This window comes from Eulemur rufifrons, chromosome 29 (assembly GCF_041146395.1).
Source record: "Eulemur rufifrons isolate Redbay chromosome 29, OSU_ERuf_1, whole genome shotgun sequence".
NCBI classification, from domain to species: domain Eukaryota; kingdom Metazoa; phylum Chordata; class Mammalia; order Primates; family Lemuridae; genus Eulemur; species Eulemur rufifrons.
This window is the reverse complement of record NC_091011.1, coordinates 46,739,132-46,762,683: the sequence shown is the minus strand read 5'-3', so window position 1 is coordinate 46,762,683 and position 23,552 is coordinate 46,739,132. Positions and strand designations below refer to the sequence as shown.

General features: G+C 36.8%; 1 protein-coding gene across 1 annotated transcript in view; it reads right to left on the bottom strand.

Moving 5' to 3' along the window:
• FAM133B (family with sequence similarity 133 member B) overlaps positions 1-22,602 on the bottom strand; it is a 28,574-nt gene extending 5,972 nt beyond the window's left edge. The window contains exons 1-9 of the mRNA XM_069462073.1: positions 22,525-22,602; positions 13,071-13,168; positions 11,261-11,339; positions 10,134-10,208; positions 9,961-9,993; positions 9,451-9,510; positions 8,878-8,970; positions 6,931-6,981; positions 795-887 (exon numbers count right to left, since the gene is read on the bottom strand). Of these exons, the coding sequence (XP_069318174.1) occupies positions 795-887; positions 6,931-6,981; positions 8,878-8,970; positions 9,451-9,510; positions 9,961-9,993; positions 10,134-10,208; positions 11,261-11,339; positions 13,071-13,168; positions 22,525-22,548 (606 nt within the window). The 5' untranslated portion in view covers positions 22,549-22,602. The remainder of the gene's footprint in view (positions 1-794; positions 888-6,930; positions 6,982-8,877; positions 8,971-9,450; positions 9,511-9,960; positions 9,994-10,133; positions 10,209-11,260; positions 11,340-13,070; positions 13,169-22,524) is intronic.
• Positions 22,603-23,552: the final 950 nt, after the last annotated feature.

Genomic DNA, 23,552 nt, shown 5'->3' with positions numbered 1-23,552 from the left:
AATAAAGTAATATGATAGGTTCCTATTTTACAGATGAGGAAACCAAGGCCAACAGAGAAATACTGTAAAGATGATAACTTACACTACTGAAATTAACTAAGAATGAATTTTAATTTCAGTAGAGTACAAAATCTAAGATAGGGACTGTTAGAGCTCAAAAAGACTATAAAGATGACCTGATTCTCCTTTCTCATTTTATAGACAGGAAAAACTGAGGTCCTGCCAACCTTTCTTTTCTACCTTATCACCTTTCTACTCCTCCAACAGTCACTCAAACAAAACCAAACAGTAACAAGAATAATATCAACTAAATTCAGATAGTATGTGCAATGTTCTATTTTAACCATGTAAGGGAATGCTGGATTTCAATACACTATACATTATACAGCCTCTTTCATGTAATCAGTATGACAGTACAATAAAAAGAAATTATCAGAAGAGTATTTCAGATTGGAGAGGTATGTGGAAATATGGTTAATTATCAAAATAAAAGTCATAATTATCTTCTGGAAAAATATAAGATTTATTCTGAAATTCTGAAACAACTTTCATTTTATCATACTAGAAAAGTGAGTAAATCAAATATTTATGAAGTTTTCTTTTTATACACATGTGGTCTTCTGGATCCTTGAACGTGGCCTTTTGATTAAATCCAAATTTTACAGAACAAAGCCAGGATTTGTTCTGTGAAGTTTGCATTTGGTTGAGGAACCGCACTCAGGGATCTGGAGGGCCACATGTAGACTTGAGGCTGCAGGTTCCCCACCCCTGAGTGGATTTGGTCATATACTTACCTCCTCAATATAATCTGATTCTGATAAGGACTCAGATGATAAAGGTTTATCTTCAGGATACATCTTTCTTTTTTTGCTGAGTCCTTTGATGTCCTATGAAAAATAAATACATGTATCTTGACTCAAAAGCATATACTACTATGCCATACAAATTGTACATTTCTAAGTTCTTTTTTAATAATTCTTCTGATTATCATAAAAATTACCATTTTTATTCTAGAAATATCTAAAAATGACATTTGCCAGGATTCAAGTCTTTAATTCCACTGAAACAATGCTTTTATTAAATAACTTGAACAGAAATAACTACATATCCATTTAGACGTAATATCCTCCTTATTTTCTTAAATTATACAAGATAAACTTTTAAAGAGTCATAAGAAACCATGTAGATGGTATAACGGTGGGTCCTTTGCCTTCTAATTCTTTTTGTTTCTACCCAGGGTTGTATCAGACAGGCCTACTGCTGCAGAAAAGAAAATCAATGGGCAATTATTTGCAATGATTTAAAAGGATCTCTACATAGTAATTCCTTTAATGCATTTAAAGTGTTAAAGTCACATTAAAATATATCTTAATCTCTAAGATTTTTAAATGTTGAAAAAAATGAATAACTCTGGGGGAAGAAGATGGGATTAAGATTGGGAAGAGTACTTGGGGACTTAAATATATATTTTAAATAGTAAAGAATTATGAAAACATCCAAAATCAGTATGGCAAAATGTTAAGATTTATTAGAGCTGCATAGTGGATATGCTGATTATCATGTTACTATTTCCCATAAACATTTCCTTTCTTTTTATAATTTTTTAATTTATTTTTATTTATTTATTTATTTTGAAACAGAGTCTCACTCTGTTGCCCAGGCTAGAGTGCCGTGGCATCAGCCTAGCTCACAGCAACCTCAAACTCCTGGGCTTAAGCAATCCTTCTGCCTCAGCCTCCCGAGTAGCTGGGACTACAGGCATGCGCCACCATGCCCGGCTAATTTTTTTTCTGTATGTATATTTTTAGCTGTCCAGATAATCTTTTCTATTTTTTTTAGTAGAGCTGGGGTCTCGCTCTTGCTCAGGGTGGTCTCGAACTCCTGACCTTGAGCAATCCACCCGCCTCGGCCTCCCAGAGTGCTAGGATTACAGGCGTGAGCCACCATGCCTGGCCTTTTTTTTATTTTTTATTTTAGAGACAGTGTCTTGCTCTGTTGTCCAGGCTGGAGTGCAGTGGCACAACCATAGCTCACTGCAACCTCCAAATCCTGAGCTCAAGCAATTGTCCTGCCTCAGCCTCCCAAATAGTTAGGACTATAGGTGCATGCCACCACACACAGCTGTTTTTAAAAAACTTTTTGTAGAGACAGGGATCTTGCTATGTTGCCTAGATTGGCCTTGAACACCTGGCTTCAAGCAATCCTCCTACCTCAACCTCCCAAAGTGCTGGGATTACAGGCGTGAGCCACTGCATCCAACTCCATATAACTTTTCTGTGTGTCTGAATAGTTCATAAGAAAAACAACAAGACCACACAATTGAAAAAATGCTTACCACCTAATCTTACATAGAAAAAAACAAGATATAAAACTTCTGCATAGCATGAGTCCAATTTTAAAGACATAAACAAAAAAGTCATGTACAAAATAAAACTGATAGTGATGATTTCCCTACGTGTTAAATTATACGTGATTTTCTTTGTTTCTGCAAACAGCATTATTATTTTGGTTGAAACAAAAAGTGTTCATTGAAAGAAAATATACCCAAATCCCACTACTAGAGATTAATCATCATTAAGATTTTGGAAACATCTGTGTTTATATTTACAATTTTACATAAATACTTGCTGTCTGGAACCTGCTCTTCTCACCCAATATCTTTCCATGCTAATTACATCATCATTTATGGCCACTTTTGACAGTCATTGAAGTATATGCCACAATTTACTTAACCTATCTCCTCCTGGAGGGAGGGCATATGGTTCTTTGCTATTAAAAACAAAGCTGAAATACAGTGAAGGGTATGTGAGTGCAAAATCTTCAATAATACCTAAATCAAAGACCAAAGTAGCCTTCACACAAATGATATTCTTGTTCTTTTACCACCCTCGAAATTGTTTCATATTTATTAGCCATTTATGAATCACACTTTACCAAGAAACTTCTTTATCATGTTCCTTATCAATCGTATCAAACTCAGATAACTGGAATATAGTTTGTATTTTCTTTTAGAATTGTCTAAATGCATACTTTGCCAATTTGTGTGTATATGTGTGGTATTCTTTCTTCCTTAATTTAATTTAGCTTTAGTCTTATGTATTCCTAGAAGTTTTTCTTAGTCTGTTCATAATATTCAAACTGAGTTCATAGTTTAATTTTTGCAATTTATCTCTTTTTGCCATTCAGAATTTGAAATACGTGGTTAAAAGTTTCTGAGTTTTTCTCATTCATTGTTGGTGGGAATGTGAAATGTTACAACTACTGTGAAAGACAGTTTGGCAGTTTCTTATAGAACTAAACATACTCCTACCATATCATTCATCAATCACACTTCTTGGTATTTTCACAAATGAGTTGAAAACTTATATCCAAACAAAATCTGCATAGTGATGTGTATAGCAGCTTTTTTCAGTTTCCAAAACTTGGAAGCAATCAAGATGTCCTTCAGTAGGTGAATGGAAAAATAAACTGTGGTATATAAAGAAAATGGAATATTATTCAGTGCTAAAAGAAATGAGCTATCAAGCCATGAAAAGACATGGAAGTACTTCAAATGCATATTGCTAAGTGAAAGAAGCCAATCTAAGAAAAAGCTCCACACTGTATTATTACAATGGTATGACATTCTGTAAAAGGCAAAACTATGGAGACAATGAAAAGAGGTTGGTAGGAGAGAGGGATTCATAGGAAGTTCACAGAGGATTTTTAGGGCAATGAAACTATTTTGTATGACACTTTAGTTGTGGATACATGTCATTATACACTGCCAAATTACACAGAATGTACAATACTGAGAGTGAACCCTAATGTAAACTAAGGGCTTTGGGTGATTATCATGTGTCAATGAAGGTTCATTAATTGTAACACATATACAACTCTGGTGCAGATTGTTGACTGGGGGACGGGGGTGTTATGATATATGGAATCAGGGTGTGTATTCAAACTCTATACTTGTCAATTTTGCTGTGAACATAAACTGCTCTAAAACCTATTGAAAACAAAGTTTTGAGGCATAAGCCTTCTCCACCCCAAAATTATAAAAATATGCATCCTTTCTCTAGTTGCATTTTCATACATTTAAATCTTTGACCTATCTGGAATTTATTTGGCTTTAAGGAGTGTCTAGGTTTACATTTTCCAAATGGTTATTCTGTCCCAAGAAACACTTTTATCATACATTAAATTCTACAAATACTTAAATTTTTACCTGGACTGTATACTATTTCATTGTTTTATCTATTCCTATACCAGTACCACAGTGTATTAATTAAAACATTTTTATAATGTTTTAACATCTAACAGGGCAAGTCATATCCAGGAACATGTTATGATTCATCATTTATTCAATCTTCTTATATATCTCTGAATAGACATGTACAGTTTTCTTCAAATAACTCTTGCTCACTTCTTTAAAATTTTCATATAGATTTTTGGTTGCTATTATAAATGGGATATTTTCTTCCATTGTATTTTCTAATCGGGCATTTTATTGCCTACTACTTTCAGAATAATTTAAAATAACAATGGAGTTAAAAACAATGATTTATCATGTGACTTAAAATTAAAGCCTTTATATGATTATAATAGACACATAAACAAGGTTAAGAGACGCCAGACACCAGACCAAAAAATGCCAATTATGTGGATGCAAGATTAGTATCCAAGATATATAACTCTTACAAATCAGATAGATCAAAAACAATCCAACAGAAAAACAGGCAAAGACTATGTATGACCAAGCAATGCACAGAAAATGAAATATAAATGGTTAAATAGCAAATGAAGCTTAACCATTTGTACACATTAAATTGGCAAAAATGAAGTCTCCCAATGTTGACAAGTGTGTGAAACAAGGGTGGTACTTTCATAAACTACTAGCAAGAATGCAAGTTAATGATAAGCACTTTGGTGAGCAAACTATAGACAAGTTAAAAACATGCACTTCCTAGAACCTAGAAATTATAGTCCAGGGAATAATGTAGAAAATTAACAATAACTGTGGGAAAGGAAAAATGGATAAGAAATATCCACATATCCACTGCAGCACTTATTATTGAAAAATAAAAACAATCAGATGTGCATAAATAGGAGAAATAATTTGTGGTAAATTAATATCATGGCGTACTATAAGCAAAAGAAATGAACGTCAATTTATCAACAAGGATAAATGTCAACAGTAATGCTGAGTGAAAAAAACAAGTTTCAGAAAGAAATACAATGATACCATTTTGAAAATACACAATATCTTCTGTTATTTATGAACACATACCAATATAATAAAAGTATATAAACAGGGACGGGAAAGATGCACACTAATTTCAGGATCAGCTGCTTCAAAGGAAGAGAGATTAAAATAAAACAAGACCTGAAACCAATGTAAACTATTAATTCTAGCTGGTACATATATGAGTATTTGTTTATTATATTATACACGTATATATTACTCTGTACCTAATAAAGTACTTCAAAATCATGGTGCAGTTGTTTTAGTACTTCACATTTGTATATTGCCATTTTCACACACATATTTTTTAAAACATGAGAGAGTTACCACTTATTTTATAAGGGTTTTGAAAATCAGGAATTATTGTTGAATTACGTCACATCCTTTTGGCAACTACTCAAATAATTATACGGTTTCTTTCCTTTGATGAGTTAATATGGCAAATTATATTAATATATTTCTTATCCTTCAATTCTTAGAATTACGGTTTCTTTTTTTGTAGGGTTTTGATAAATTTTTATTTGCAAATTGATATATAAACCACCCCTAGATGTATACTCAAGAAAAATGAAGACATATGTCCACACAGAAATATATACATGTTTAAAATATGTTTATAGCAGCATTATTTATGATAGCCAAAAGGCAGAAACAAAACCAAATGCCTATCAATGAATGAATGGATAGACAAGTCATAGTGTGTGTGTGTGTGTGTGTGTGTGTGTGTATATATACATACACAATGGATTATTCAGCCATAACAAGCAAGGAATGAAGTACCAATACATGCCACAACTTGGATGAAACTTGAAAATATTATGCTAGCTCAAAGAAGCCAGACGCAAAAGGTCATATATCATATGACTGCTTTTGTATGATATCCAGAATAGACAAATCCATAGAAACAGAAAGCAGATTCTAATCTGCTTATCCCTAGTTGCCAGAGGATGAGGAGGAATGTAGAATTGGAGTATTTAATGGGTATGGGGTGTTTTTATGAGGTGATGAAAAAGTTCTGAAACTAGAGAGAGGTGGTGATTGCACAACAGTGTAAATACCACTACCTACCACCAAACTATAGTTTTAAAGTGGTCAATAGTATATTACATGAATTTCACTTCAATTTTTAAAAAATTATATAATGATTTAAAAAAGACTGAGTAAAATATGGTAACACTGGTTTGTCGTTTTCTTTCACAAGTAATTGCTTTCTTTAGGCGTTTATTTTTACTAACCAGAAAATATAATTTAAAATGTAAATCAGAAATGGAGGTAGGGTTAAATTCTGCATTAACTACAGAGAAGTCGTAAGTGAAGATAAAACATCTACTCACAATAGTAAAAAGATTTTTTTAACATTTACCTATAGCATACTCAATTAGAAACAGAAGTCTATGTTCTTTAATTAAAAGGGCCTTCTTTAAAATGACTTGAGAAAACAAAGGAAAAGTACAATCTCCATTATTCTGTATTTTTAATTTGAGAGAATCCATTAATCTACACAAATTCAAACTCTCCACAGAATACTCTTCTGATCTTTTACTTTCAATAATGAATCCCAATTAAAAATGTCCTTAAATCAACACTCAATTCATAAAAGCAAAAGAAATAAGTCTCTTAAAAGGGTACACATTATTGTTAATTTCTTTAAGTCAATTAAGTATCATATAATAGACTATCTTAAGACAATGTAAAAGTATGGTTACCTTTTCTTTCTCAGTTGCATCCTTTGACTTCTTTTTCTTTTTTAAACTATCCTAAACAAACATATATACACACAAATTTTAAATGTAAAGATTACAGCATTATAGAACAAGAACAAAAATACCAAAAAAGCGATTTGTTCTGTAACTTAAAAAAGGTTACTCCAACCCCAGCATATTATTCTGAAAATGTAAGAGAAATGTACGCTACATATATATTCCCTTGTAAGCAAACAAGCTTCTTCATTTATCTGGCTGTATATCAAATTTATGGACTCCTAAAATGATAGATATGTGAACAAAAATAAAATTTTAAGGCTTACCCTCCCACCAGCTGACTAAATGGACCCCCTAGTGGCCAAAGGAATATCCTAAAACTAAATTGCCTGCCAGGAGGAAGGAGGTCAGACATGCCTTATCATGCCCCCCTCCCTTCTTGGGGACATCCTTTGTAACCCATTAACAGGCCTAAGGGTATGCGAGACAAACCTACAGGTCCTCAATTTACACAACAAATATATGTCTGGTGGCTTATCTCTGATGAACAGCAACTATGTTAAAACATTCCAAGCCTTTAGACAAAGCTTCAAGTCTTTAACCAATTACATGCCAAAGAATCTTTAAACCCACCTATAACATGTAACAGCCCCCCCCACCACCCCCCCTTTGAGATGGTCCACCTTTTCTGGCCAAACCAATGTATGCCTCCCAAATACTGAGTTATGACTTTACCTGTAATCCCTGTCTCCCTGAAATGCATAAAATCAAACTGTAACCCAGCCCCAGCAAGTCCACTTGCTCAAGGCCTCTTGGGCGTGGCTCTGGGTGATGGTCCTCAAATTTGGCTCAGAGTAAATCTCTTTATTTTACAGAGTTTGGCTTTTTTCAGTTGACAGATATTATCTGTAATACTGTCATGGTTTATCTTAAAATAGGACTTTATGCCATTGCCTATCTTTGCCTGTGATGGTCACATGCACTGGAGTTCTAATTCACATCAAGCTCAGACATCTACCAATCTCATTTCCCTACTCTCCGCAACAGGTGGGGAGGCGACAATTTCTGCTCTTGAACCCCTTAGGTTCTAGCTATTAATCTCCTCAAGCCTCAGTTTCCTTATGGATTAATAACTACTTTCTAGGGTTTTTGAGGTTAAACGATTTAACACATCACCTAACACATAGTAGGCAATCAATTAACGTTAGCTATCATTATTATGAGACTGGCTCTTCTGCTTTAAAAAACAAAGGGAAACCAACATTTACTGAGTACTTTCTAGACAACAAATATTTTGCCAAAAGATACCTCAATGGGGCCAGTAGATATCTGCTATAAAATCCAGATAGTTGCTTTGGTTTCCTAAGACTCTAGTATAATGTTTGTCAAATTGTGGTCCACAGACACCCATGTATCAGAATCACATGGGGCATCTGTTGAAAATGTAGACTTCTGAGCCTGATCAGACTCTGGAGGCAAGGCCCAAGAAATCAAATTTTTTATCAAGAACTGCATGCCTTTTTTTTATGATCACCGAAGTTTGAGAGCCAAATGTGTCTGACAATTCTGGTTAGTACAGAACAAATTTAGGTACAGTACAATAGAAAGGACACTGGACTAGACATTTACAAGATATAAATTCCACCCCCAAATCTAATACTAGCTTAAGCATAATATTTTTTCTCTGAACTATTACCTCTTTACGAAAATGGGGAAAATAATGGAAATTGTCATGAACATGTGGAGACATGGAAACATATATATGAAAGTCCTGGAGAATTATCAAATATCACATGTAAAGTATTAAGCACATCGATTAAGTGGCACAGAACATCAAATTACAAAAATAAGACTGAATCTCATTTCCAAATTGAGAACAATTTAAGACAGGAAGAACTAAAAAAACTTAAATGTCCTTGCTATCCAAAATGTTAATAGTTTAAATAATTTTACCTTACTGTCTGATTCAGTTTCTGACATGGAGCTTTCACAAGATTTATGTGAACGGTTCTTCTTTTTCTTTCTCCGTTTCCCTTGTTTCTTATCCTACATAAAACATTTTTAGAAACAATTGGCTTTCTGTTTCAAAAATATAATTTGTGCATTTTATTGATATCAAAATTTTATCAATGAACAAAACTGAATGAAAGGACCACCTTGTAAATATATATGTTTTCCTTAATAATTAATATTTAAACTGTAACATACCACTTTTCTATTTTATAAAAAAAAGTCAAGTGATTTGAATCACATGCAATCCCTAACATCTAGTCAAATAACATATTAGATTTTCAAATCTGTTTTTTCTTCTGATATTTTTAAATGAACAAATTTAAAAATCTAAAAAATATACTATAAACCAATATTTAAATATCTAGTTATTTATTCATGTCGGTGCTCTAAGTTACAAATAATTGATCAAAACCTCGAAGTAAACATTTCTAACAGATAGTTCACAATGGGTTTCTTTTTGACATGAAGGAAATTAGATATATTACTTCACAAACTATTATAAGCAAACCTTACCTCATCTTCAGAATCTTCAGAACTGCTGGAAGAATCAGAGCTTGATGAAGAAGATGAATACTTGACCAAGCACAAAACAATTAAAGCTTGTGAGATGCAGGAATTTTTTTCTTTTACTAAGTCTCTTAAATACTTAGTGAAATTAACCTACTGTCTGAGAAACAGATTCCATATTCATAGGACACAAACATTAAAATGTAAAATGTCACACTTGCCCCCCCCGCCCCCCTGCCACATAAAAGCTCTACAAAGTGACAGCATGTGTGGTAATAATAGTCATCAATCTTCCTCTTTAAATAGCAACAGAAAAATTACTAGGTTATAAGGAGGGTGACACTTTCTTATCACTGATAGAACAAAACCACCCATCACAACCAAAGGACCTTCAGGTTCCTTGACTCATCTAGAGTTTTAAGTTATCTTAAGTGTACAGGTTAAATAAATTAATTGCTCTTACTTTTTGTAGGCTTTTAATTATAACATTTAGAAAAATGGAAAACTTTTGCTCACCCTACCAGATTTCTTCTTTTCTTTTTTCTTTCTCTAAATGGAAACAAATAAAAGTCTAAGTCTAAACAAGGTGATACGAGTTTTCAAATGTATCTCTTAATAGCAGTATACAGCATTATTATAAAAATCCAACTATGAGATTAAGAATAGCAATAAACTAAAAATGGTATTACCTGTCTTTTTTTGGATGAGCTCTCACTTCCACTTAATAATTTCTCTCTGTGTTTTTCTAGTTCTTTCTTCCAGTTCTGCAAAAAGGTTATAAACACCATCAGAGGCTATCCATCCCCTTCTAATACACCTAGTATAGAGAAATAACCACGGCTTCCTTCCCTCTATCCTTTACTTCCTCTCATCTATCTCACCTTTTAATTACAGTCAAAAGATATCCACGTGCTAATCCTTGACCCTATCACCAAAGGAGCCTCTAATGGCTCTCTTCAAAGAGTATATTAAAGGTTGGAGGTTCTCCACTGTATACTGAGAGGAGGAGTAGGGATTATTCCTGAGGCTAAAACCTTTTTTCTTTTCAACAAAGACGGCTAGATTCTCTTTCCAGCCAGTAAAAGTTCAATTGGTCTATATTGTGGCTGAAATACCATATATACATTTGTAATCAAAACAAACATCAGAGGTTCCAGGTTGGTAAACACTTCTTGGTGCCATGAAGTTGGCAGCCCTGGAAAGGGTATAGAAAAGGAGCTCCATGCTTGTTCCCCCATACTTCACACTGTGTAGCTCACTGCAACCTCAAACTCCTGGGCTCAAGTGATCCTCTTGCTTCAGCCTCCTGACTAGCTGGGAATACAGGTGTGTACCATGATACCCAGCTCATTTTTCTATTTTTAGTAGAGATGGGGGTCTCGCTCTTGCTCCGGCTGGTCTCGAACTCCTGAACTCACGTGATCCTCCTTCCTCTGCCTCTCAGAGTACTAGGATTATAGGTGTGAGCCACTGCACCTGGCCTGAGTTGTATCTAACAAACTAGTAATAGCAAGTATTGAAAATAACAACAATAAGAAGCAAACATCACTATGGAAATCCCAGGGTAGGTGGGGAGCACAGGGTAAGAACTTAAAATAATTTAGATGATTTAAATTATAAGATGGTTATTTTCTATTTTTTAAAGAAAGCATACATTTACGTACAAACTTGTATTCAATATAACAATAATACTTCTAAAATACAGAGCTCCCTTAACCAAACTCCTGGTTTACTAAAAAATGGAACATAAGATGATTTCATTTTTATTATAAGAAAAAAGATTAGTCTAGCTTTTAAAAAGGTACTTTTTACAAACCTCATTCATTTTTTCTTCAAATTCAGCCAAAGCCTTGGAACCTTTCTTTTTCTTCTCTAGTTGCTCTTTCACTTCTTCCCTTAAAAAGTAGAATATACAAATAAAGTTTCAAGTAATTTAAATTAGATGCATGCTTACAAATAAGGCAAAAAAATTTCATAAATAAACTTTAACATTCTCATAGATCTCCATTCCAATGTTGATACATTTCAAATTTCTTTGTTCGTATCCATGTAAATAAATTTCATAATAAAGCCTATTAGACAACACTAATCACTCTTCTAAACATGGATTATAACAGCCAATACACCAAACATCTGAGAGCTTACAACAGGTACCATTTTAAATAAATTTCCATTTAATCCTCACAACCCTGTGAGAAAAGATAGTATGTACCCCCATTTTAGGTCATTAAGCTGGTAGTTTCAGTATTAGAGTGAGCTAAGGTCTATCTGACAGAACTCTTATATTCCATTATTTAATCTCTCATTTTATAATGAACCCGACATGTGCAGAGACGAGCTGATACAGCACACCTGACTGCTTATTCTTAGAAAGGCCTACTCACAAGATAGGCCCTAGATGGGCATCTGAGAACTTGGATTTTGGTGGTTTCTTACCATTCCCTGATCAGAGCAGCTCACTGTGCCTAAACTGTACAAATAATGTAGTTTAGGCTAAATACCTGCTTTCCTTCTGGGAATCTGGAATTTGGGTACATGACAAACAGAGGCTGATCAGCCCTCAATAAAACCCCTGGGCACTAAGTCTCTAATCAGCTTCCATTGGTTGGCAACATCTCACGTGTTATCATTACTCCTAGGTGAGGGAATTAAGTACATCTTACGTGATTCCACTAGGAGAGGACCCATTGAAGCCTGAGCCTGGTCTCCCCTGGACTTTGCTCCATGTGCCTTTCCCCTTTGCTGATCGTGCTTGGTATCCTTTCACTGTAATAAATCTTACCATGATTTTGACTATCTGCTGAGGTGCCTGTGAGTCCTTCTATGAATTATCCAACCTGAGGGCTGTCTTGAAGACATCTGACATACATGTAATATACTTGCTTGGGCATTTCCCTTTAAAGTTCATTCCCTCTCCCCATTTTAAAGATAAAATATACTTTGTTTGGAGTAATTTATTTTCTGGTATGCTGCAATGGTTAACAACAGCGCTCATGCACACGGGTGGACAAGGCTTACTTCCTACTCAACTCAAAAGCAGTCCCTATTCTATATAAGCACATCTTTACCACAGTTGCCCAGCTTTCAGGTGCACTTAGGATTCTGAAGCTAACAGCTCTGAAGCCTGTCATATGTTGCTTTAGGAGTATGGTATTAATAATAAGGAAGACATACTAAAAAATAACAAGGCCCATGCTATGATGCTTTATTTATAAGGAATCAGAGCCACTCAATGAGTTTTTCTAATTCATCGAAAATCCAGGAGGTAAAACCAGAAACAAAGCTGAACATTATTCTTCCTAACACCTGGTTACACCTCAATGAAAGGCAAGATCATTCAAACCCATTATTTTAAATAGCTTAGAACACTGCAAGGTTAAGGTCTTTTAGGGGATAGAGAAGAGACTGGTATGAAAAGGTTGCCTGGCAGTGCTTTAGCTACATTGGTCGGTGGGTTCTCAAATGTTTGTTTTATAGTTCTATATGTGTTTGGTATACTCAAAAGAAAGCACATATGAAATATTGCAAGTTATCTGGCAATTGCTTGGCAATCAATAAAAGTTTTAAGAATAAACTTTAAGAAGTTTATAAAAAGCTTATAAATAGGTAAACTGTTTCACAAATACCAGGTAGGCCTTGGTCGATTCAGATAATCCTGGATCGTTGGCCCTGAAGACTGGATTGGACCCCTTGATCTGGCCATTGCTATTGGGTTCATATAGGCCTTGAAGAAAGAACAAAAATTAATTCCATTAAAGTAACCATTAAAAATGCAAAAGCTCACTTACTTTCCAAGTAATCTTTGTTATAAATGCATGAATAATTTGACTAACCAACTTTGCATTACAAAAAATAAATTTAACCCTCCATTAATCCTTGAAAGTTTGGGAGATAAAAAATATCACTATTTCATAGAAAATGTGTTTTTCTCCAGAGATTTGATGAAATAATGATACCTCTTACCTATTGATGGCTTTATAGTACTTTGTCCTAAAGCACAATAACCCTGTAATGGTGATAACACTATGCTCACTGGCAAATAACTCAATTTCAAAAAAGTTAAAAGAAGATCTAATTCTAAATTCATTGCTAATTCCACTACATCTTCTATCCTAGGAAATACTGTGCCATACTGATGGCAATTTTATTCACAAATTATTAACATCAAAAATTTGAATTAGGCTGGGCATGGTGGCTTATGCTTAATCCCAGTACTTCAGGAGGCCAAGGTAGGAGGATTGCTTGAGCCTAGAAGTTCAACACCAGCCTGGGCAACATAGTGAGATCCTGTCTCTACAAAAACATTTAAAAATTAGCCAGACATGGTGGTGTGCATCTATAGTCTAGCTACTTGCGAGGCTGAGGCAGGAGGATTGCTTGCACCCTGGAATTCAAGGTTACAGTGAGGTAGACCACACCAGTGTACTCCAGCCTGGGTGAAAGAATGAGTCCCTGTCTTTAAAAAAAATAAATACATTTAAAAAAATAAAAAAAATATACCCAGGCAAGAAAAAATAGAAATTTATCAAAATTAAAAAGGTTTATACATCAAAGGACACTATCAAAAGAGTGAAAAAACAATTCACAGAATGGGAAAATATTTGCAAATCATCTATCTGATAAGAGATTAATATCCAGAACGTATAAAAAGCTCTACAACTCAACAACAAAAAAACCCAAATAACCCAACTCAAAAATGGGCAAAGGACTTGAACAGACATTTCTCCAAAGAAGGTACATAGTAAATGGCCAATAAGTACATGAAAAAATGTTTAACATCACTAGTCATTAGGGAAATACAAACCAAAATCACAAAGAGATGCCATCTCACACTCATTAGGATGGCTACTATAAAAAAAACAAACCCAAATCACAGGTGTTGGTGAGGATGTGGAGAAATTAGAACGCTTGCACATTGCTGGTGGGAATGTAAAATGGTGTGGCTGCTGTGGAAAACAGCTGTTCAAAAAGTTAAAAACATAGAATTACTACATGATCCAGCAAGACCTGCAAAGAGGAATCCAAACAGATACTTGTACACAAATGTTCATAGCAGCATTATTCACAACAGCCAAAAGGTGGAACTAATGAGAATGTCCATCTACAGATGAATAGATAAACAAAATGTGGTATACATATGTATAATGGAATATTATTCAGCCTTAAAAAAGAATGAGATTCTTATATACAACCTGGAAGAGCCTTGAAAACATGCTAAATGAAATAAGCCAAACACAAGAGGACAAATACATGATTCCACCTATATAATAAGGTACCTAGTAAATGCAAATTCATAGATACAGAAATTAGAATAGAGGTTACTAGGGACTGGGGAGAAGTGGAAATTGGGATTTACTACTGTTTAATGGGTACAGAGGCTCTTGTCTGGGATGACTTAAATGGACAATGGTGATGGCTGCACAACACTATGAATATACTTCATGCCACTGAACTATATACTTACAAATGGTTAAAATGGTAAATTTTGTTATGTATATTTTAGCTCAATAAAAAAAACTACGAAAAATTAAATTATGTTCTGTATCTAAAATCACTATAGCAGAAAAACACATTTTAAAGATTTTTTCAAAAACATACTGAGATAAAATAAAAAGTCTTCTTTGTTAATTCTAGTGTTTAGCAAAGAGATTTTTTTTAGAGACAGGGTCTCACTCTGCTGCCCAGGCTGGAGTGCAGTGGCACAATCATACCTCAGTGCAACCTTGAATTCCTGGGATCAAGCAATCTGCCTTACCCTTCATAGCAGCATGGGATGACAAGGTATGCACCACGATGCCCAGCTAATTTTTATTTTTTCATTTCTTGTACAGACATGGTCTCACTATGTTGCCTAGGCTGGTCCTGAACTCATGGTCTCAAGCCACCCCCACTTGGCCTCCCAAAGTGCTGGGATTACAGGGGTGAGCCATCATGCCTGGCTCATGTGCTATTTTCTTAAAATTCTCTTTGCTGCAGATGTAAAATCTGGCCTTTAATTGAGTCTCAACCGCTTGATCTTCATATTCGGTTTTCCCAAATTTAATTCAAGACAACAAGGACGTATAAAACTCTTCTACTTTTTAACCAAAAAGAATTTTGATTGAAAATGACTACTATCAAGGTCGATTTTAAGGCCTTACACCTAATATGTAACATTCTAAAAGAAGTAAAAGGAAACAGTGTATTTGCTGCATTTTGTTTAACCAAATCTGTAAAAATGACCAACATTTCCCAACTTCATAACAAATAAACTTATATACTTCAAGATTTCTCTGGCAGAGCAAACAATATAAAACCAGCATAAACAACACACACTTAGAACTATTTCCATTCAATGCACACAACCTAATATAATTACTTGAAATGAAAAAGACAAACTTTTGATATAATTTTCTACAAGCAGGAACAAATGCTAGAGCTCCTAATGTCATGGATGTTTACAGAATCAGGGCAAGATGTGCACGTCAAATACAATGTTAAAGATAGAGGCAGATAGTTCTATTTTTTTGTAAACTGTTATGCCTTCAAATATTTCATTCAAGCATCTTTGCTGAGCATTTCAATCAGTTGGTGTGGAAGTATGACAAACAAAAAAAGCAGAAATAGAGGAACTGTTAACCCAACTAACAACACTGACAATCCTAAAAATTGGAAGTACAACATACAAGCTAAGTTCACCCTTGTAAAACAGGAGCATTATTCATATTGTTAAACTATAAACTGAATTGTTTGGCTCAAAGCAGCCTCCATATATAGTGAACTGATTGTAGCTATCATGATATGTGGTGAGTTGTAACCTAAGCATACACCCTCTTAACGAAGCAACTGAGTCTCACCCAATCATAGTAGTCGAACCCTCAGCCAATCCCAAGCTGAAGGCTGCCAAACGATGCCCACATCAGACAAACATAAAACTGCACCAATCAGGTAATCTCTGTACATCATTTCCTGTTTTTCCTGTTATAAATGCAGCTCATCACTTTATAAAGAAACATTTTAATAAATAACTATAAAAATTTAAAAATCTGGATGCATGTGCGCCAAAATATGAAGGGAGACATCCACATCCATTATTCATACACTGGAGCAAAATTTTTAAATAACATTACCATGTGTAAGAGAAAACAACAACAAAAAGATATGCATAAGCATTACATTAATGAAAAAGGTAAACAAAATGAGAAAAATTCAATCCCAGTACCACTACATCAATTCAGAGCTGAATTGTCCTTATGTAAAAATTCACAAATATAACAGTGGCAATTTTTCGTTCTAATTTTTTTTTTTGGAGACAGGGTCTCACTCTATCACCCAGACTGGAGTGCAGTGGCGGGATCACAGCTCACTGCATCCTTAACTGTTGGGCTCAAGCCGTCCTCTTGCCTCCGCCTCCTGAAGTGCTGGGATTACCAGCATGAACCTCTCTGCCCTGCCCATTCTAATTTTTTTTTTAAATCATAACATTTACCATGTTATATAGTCTTCAATTTTCATCTATCTTAACAGTACACTAATGTTTTTGTGTCTTAATGTCTACCGTCAAACTGCTTTCCCAAAGAACACACCAACTTATTTACGTTTACTTTTCAAAGGAAAAATAATAAAGTATTCACATAAATAGCTAGCACTAACTATGGGCAATTTATGGCACAATTACATGAGCTACCACTGAAGTAATAAGGCTTACTTTTAAGCTTTTAATCATAAACACCATCCTCAATCTGCTTAAGTATACTCCAAATATCTCCATGACTTATTTCAATTATAACAGTAATATTTATTAAGTGCATCTTATGTACTAGGCTCCATGCACAACACTTGATGGTCTACCTTTTTTTTTTTTTTTGGAGACAGAGTCTTGCTCTGTTGCCCTGGCTAGAGTGCAGTGGTGTCATCATAGCTCACTAAAACTTCAAACTCCTTGGCTCAAGTGATCCTCCTGCCTCAGCCTCCTGAGTAAGTGGGACTATGTCATGCACCACCACACCTGGCTAATTTTTCTATTTTTTTGTAGAGACAGGGGTCTCGCTTTTGCTCAGGCTGGTGTCTAACTCTTGAGCTCAAGCCATCCTCCCGCCTTGGCCTCCCAGAGTGCTAGGATTATACCTGTAAGTCTGCTCTTAATCATTAAGCAACAATACTTTTTTTTTTTTTTACAATGCAAAACAGAAAGATTTCAAAAACAAAAAAAGTAACTATTTTACAAAGGTAAGAGCCTTTTCACTTATGCATCAGTGTGAAAAATAATGCTCCTAACATTAGGTGTGTGGTTAAAATTTAGTTAATATATAGAAATTGTGCAATTTCTTAAAACATCTCACTATGACTTAATCATTTTAAATACCATGACCTTGTAAATCAAACATTCATATTCATAAATAACTAGAATTGTGTGTGGCTCCAAATTGCTGCGTGAGTTTGGGTAACAGAAAATGATTTTGTTTTTGAAACTCAGGATGGCAAATTGAGCTCAAGGGGATAAATATGTGGGCAGGCACAAAAAGAGCAATGCAGTAAAACTGCTAAAGACACAATGTGCTGAATTTCATTTCGTACTTTGATTATCTATTTTTATCTAGAAGATACATCTATTTTAAAGGGTACAAAGTAACAGAAAAGAACAAGAAGAAAACTTCCAGAAAACAACAGGCACAAGGGCGGCTATCATGAACTTAAAAGCCTTTTACAAATCCTGGGAATTAAACTGTTCAGGTAAAAAAAAGAAAAAAAAAACTGTTCTGAATAGAGAACTCAGAAATAAATCCACACATCTATAGTGAACTTACCTTTGACAAAGGTACCAAGAACATACAGTGGGGAAAAGACAGTCTCTTCAGTAAACGGTGCTGGGAAAACTGGATAGCCATATGTAGAAGAATGAAACTAGACCCTTATCTCTCACCATATACAAAAATCAAATCAAAATGAACTAAAGACTTAAATCTAAGACCTGAAACTATGAAACTGCTAAAGGAAAACATTGGAGAAGTGCTTTAGGACATTAGTCTGTGCAACGATTTCTTGAGTAATATCCCCAAAGCACAGGCAACCAAAGCAATATTGGACAAATGGGATCACATCAAGCTAAAAAGCTTCTGCACAGCAAAGTAAACAATCAACAAAAGGAAGAGACAACCCACAGAATGGGAGAAGATATTTGCAAACTACCCACCTGATAAGGGACTTATAACTAGAATATATAAATAAGGAGCTCCAACAACTCAATAAGGAAAAAAATAAAATAATCTGTTTAAATAATGGGCAAAGGATCTGAACAGACATTTCTCAAAAGACATACAAATGGCCAACAGATATATGAAGAAATGCTCAACATCATTAGTCATCAGAGAAATGCAAATCAAAACTACAATAAGATATCATCTCACTCCAGTTAAAATGGCTTTTATCAAAAAAGACAGGCAATAACAAAGGCTGGCAAGGATGTGGAAAAAGGGGAATCCTCCTTCACTGTTGGTAGGAATGTAAATTAGTGCAACCACTACAGCAGCAATCCCCAATTTTGGCACTAGGGACCGTTCTCATGGAAGACAATTTTTCCACAGATGGGGAGGGGGCTTCGGGATGATTCAAGCACATTACATTTATTGTGCACTTTATTTCTATTATTATGACAATGTAATATATAATGAAATAATTATACAACTCACCATAGGTTGGGGACCCCCGCTAAGGAGAACAGTATGGAGGTTCCTCAAAAAACTGAAAATAGAACTACCATATGACCCAGCAATCCCACTGCTGGGTATATCCAAATGAAGGGAAATCAGTATAAAGAAAAGATATCCGCACTCCCATGTTTACTGCAGTTCTATTCACAATAGCCAAGATTTGGAATCAACAAAAGTGTCCATCAATGGATGAACGGATAAAGAAAAAATTGTGGTACATACACACAATGGAATATTACATAGCCACAAAAAAGAATGGAATGCTGCCACTTGCAACAACATGGATGGAACTGGAGAATATTAAGTGAAATAAGCCAAGCACAGAAAGATAAATCTCACATGTTCTCACTCTCATGTGGGAGCTATGTATTAAAAACAATTGATGGTTACCAGAAGCTGGGAAGGGTGGAGGGGGGAATGATGGTTAATGGGTGCAAAAATATAATCAGATAGAATGAACAATATTTCAGTATTCGATAGCATAACAAAGTGACTATAATCAACAATAAGGTAGGGTACACTTTAAAATAACTAAAAGAGTGAAATTGGAATGTTCCTAACACAAAGAAATGATAAATGCTTGAAGTGATGGATATCCCAATCATCCAAATTTGATTAATTCACATTGTATGCCTGTATCCAAACATCACATGCACCCTATAAAGATATGCAACTATTACATATCCATAATTAAAAACAAAAACCTGTTCCAAGAATGTACACCAAGAGTGAATTCTAATGTAAATTATGGCTTTTATTTATTTTTTTTTTTCTGACAGAGTCTCGCTTTGTTGCCCGGGCTAGAGTGAGTACCATGGCATCAGCCTAGCTCACAGCAACCTCAAACTCCTGGGCTTAAGCGATCCTCCTACCTCAGCCTCCCGAGTAGTGGGGACTACAAGCATGCACCACCATGCCCAGCTAATTTTTTCTATATATATTTTTAGTTGGCCAGATAATTTCTTTCTATTTTTTAGTAGAGATGGGGTCTCGCTCTTGCTCAGGCTGGTCTCGAACTCCTGACCTCAAGCAATCCATCCACCTCGGCTTCCTAGAGTGCTGGGATTACAGGTGTGAGCCACCACGCCCAGCCTAAATTATGGCTTTTGTGGGGGTGATAATGTGTCAATGTACGTTCATCAATTGTAACAAATGTACTACACTGGTGGGGGATGTTGATAACAGGGAGGCTATTCATGTGCGGGGCAGGAGGTATATGGGTTACCTCTGTACTTTCCACTCAATTTTGCTGTGAACCTAAAATTGCTCTAAAAAAATTAAGTCTTTAAAAATTAAGAATTATGATGTACAGAACTGAGTGTCGGCTAACCCAAGTTTTGGTTGCAGTTTAAATAGTCTCATCCTCTCCTCTACGCAATGAGGAGACTGAATTAGACAAACTGTGTCTTTTACCTTTTAATCTCCCACAATCTTTGAAGTGCAAACAAAATGTTAGGAGAACACTTTGTGCCACGATAGCATACCAATAGTAGTAAGCAGAGCGCAGTTATCACAATGCTCTCGTAAATGAAGCTAACTTAAGTTTTTCAAATGTTTTAAAGAGATATGGAAACCCAGACTTTCTTTTTCCAGCAAAATGAACTTAGGCCTCGGTATAAAACTGCACCCCAAATCAGGTGATTTCTAAACATTCAAGGCCCAAGGGCATTAAAAGAGGCCAAACACTCTAAACACCCCAAACCTAAGGATGCTCCTGCATAACACCATTTCGACTCTATGACAATCAAGATATCACAAGGTCTTACTGGCAGGCAGGAGAAAAGAAAATTCCTTAACTTTGTAATCAAGATTCACTACCACAGTGGTTGCAAGACATTATCGATTATAAAGACTATAACAAAACTACATTTTTAAGATGGAAAATGTCATCATTTCATAAAAGGCTCTTTTAGTGCACGTGCACACCCTCAAGTAATTGCTGAATAAAAAAGCTAGTTCAGGCCAGGCGCGGTGGCTCACGCCTGTAATCCTAGCACTCTGGGAGGCCGAGGCGGGTGGATTGCTCAAGGTCAGGAGTTCGAGACCAGCCTGAGCGAGACCCCGTCTCTACTAAAAATAGAAAGACATTATATGGACACCTAAAAATCTATACAGAAAAAATTAGCCGGGCATAGTGGCACATGCCTGTAGTCCCAGCTACTCGGGAGGCTGAGACAGGAGGATCGCTTGAGCCCAGGAGTTTGAGGTTGCTGTGAGCTAAGCTGACGCCACGGCACTCACTCTAGCCTGGGCAACAAAGTGAGACTCTGTCTCAACAAAAAAAAAAAAAAAAAAAAAAAAGCTAGTTCATTAAATGCAGTATATTAGCTTTAAGTGCATCTTTCTCATTTTGGTGTTCAATGGTTAAAACTGGAACTGTCAGGCTGCAATCTAATCTTATTGCTATTCTCTTACGTTATCGTCCATACTATCTGATTCATTACCTGGGCTTTTCAAATCACCCCCACTACTGTCCCCCAGCAATCTGGAATGCTTTCCTCCCATCTTCACCTGTCAAAAGTACCTTCTCTTTTCAATCTCATTTACTAACGTAGTAATTTTCATGCCAAACAATTGCTCATACATCTTGCCTTTTGTGGTTCCAACTATTCTGCATGGTTGTGGGATGATAACAACTTCCTTTTATAAAGGAAGAAACTGAGGCCCAGAGAAGAAGAGTAACTTGTCCTAGGTCGCTTAACTTCCGAGGGACCAAGACTGACACTCCTGTCTGTGTCGGACTCCGAAGCTACCTATTTTCACGCCATTCATTCCTCCGCAGGGTCTACCAGGTGCCAGGCAGTACTGGGCACTGGACACAGGAAGACAAATGCTGTGATCCCGGTTCTCAAACGAGAGCACACCTGTCGCTAGAACGGGGCTCCCTGCTGGGCCCCAGAAGCGGGGGCTGCGTCGAGGCCTCAGCACGTCCATTCCACTTGGGTGCGCAAGAGGAGAAGGGAACAGACCCGGGGGCGGGGGGCGGGGGGGACGACCATGAGGAGGGGGTGAATCCCGGCGCCTCCTCCATGGGCCTTAGACTTTGGAGTTATTTTCAGGGTTGAGAGATTTCTCCTGAGCCCTTGTGGCTCTAAGAAGTGCGCAATGCTGGCCCGGGTGCTGGAGGGAAGGGAGCCAGGGAACACAGCAGAGCGAGCGGCGGGATGGGGGAAGAGGAACCAGGAGGGCGCGAGAGACAGTTGGGGACCCGAAAGCGCCAACTGCGTGCGCAGCGCACGCGCATCTGGGACTGGTGGAGGGTGCTGGGTCTTCGGGCCCTAGGTCGGAGAGACGCCGCTGGCCCTCAGGCCGGGCCGGGAAAAACGAGGGGTCCCGCTCTCCTGCCGCCGAGCCCCACGTCGCCCCATTGTTTTCCCCGCCGAGCACTCACCACCCGATTGTCCCGCTTCCCCATGGTGCCCAACCGAGCAAACAGACGCCGAGGAAGACCAGGCCGGAGAGGCGGCCGAAGCAGGCCTGCCGCAGGTCCGTCTGCCGCCTCCCTACTCCGCCCAGAGAGCGGCGCCGCGCGGACCCAACGGCCCCGCTAGTCCACAGCGCCCCCTACCGCCGCGGAGGAGAGGCCGTCACCGGCCGTCACCCGCGGTTCCCAGGGATCACCTGGGGGATTGCTGTTCTTTATCACTCGCCCAGGGACCGGCGGACCCTGCACTTCCCCGTACACAGCCTCACCTAGGCAGCTCGCTTCCGTTTGCCTTGCATTGTTGTGCTTTCTTCTATTCTTGATGTGCTGAAGTACTCATTCCAGGGGACACAGAGATTATTCCCACGCTTATTGTGCGCCAAATGGTAGGGATAAACTGAGGACCAGGAGCGGTGGATTCGCACAGAGCCCGTCAGCTGGTCGGGGAGAAAGATGGCGCTGTCATAAACATTGCTAATGAAATCGCCCTTTAAGTTCAACTCCATTCATGCATCACCTATGCATTCATTTCACACTAATTTTGTGAACGTCTGTTTTGTACAGTTTTCACTGAGTAACTGGAAGCTGGAGCTGAGGCAGGACACAAAGATGATTAAAATAAATCCCTCCCTTCAAGGGCCCTGTTTATAAACTCGCGAGGGAGAGAAATATACACAAGGCCAACTTTACTGCATGACATGTCATAATATTGTCAGTACGGTACTGAAACTTCAAAGGATGATGAGCTGGGCTCTAGAGATGGACACATTATATTTAGTATTTATAAACCTGGATAAAGTGACCCCTCTGGGCTCATCTCAGCACGGTGTTAGGAAGTAATTGAAAATCAATTAGGATCTTTTCTGGACACTTGGAAAATGGCAAAATGGGACTCACACTCATTACACACAAGAAAATGTTCTAAAATCATCTTTCCCAATCTCTGTCTCCCACCCTGTCTTTCTCATTTTGCATTGTATATAATTATATTTTTA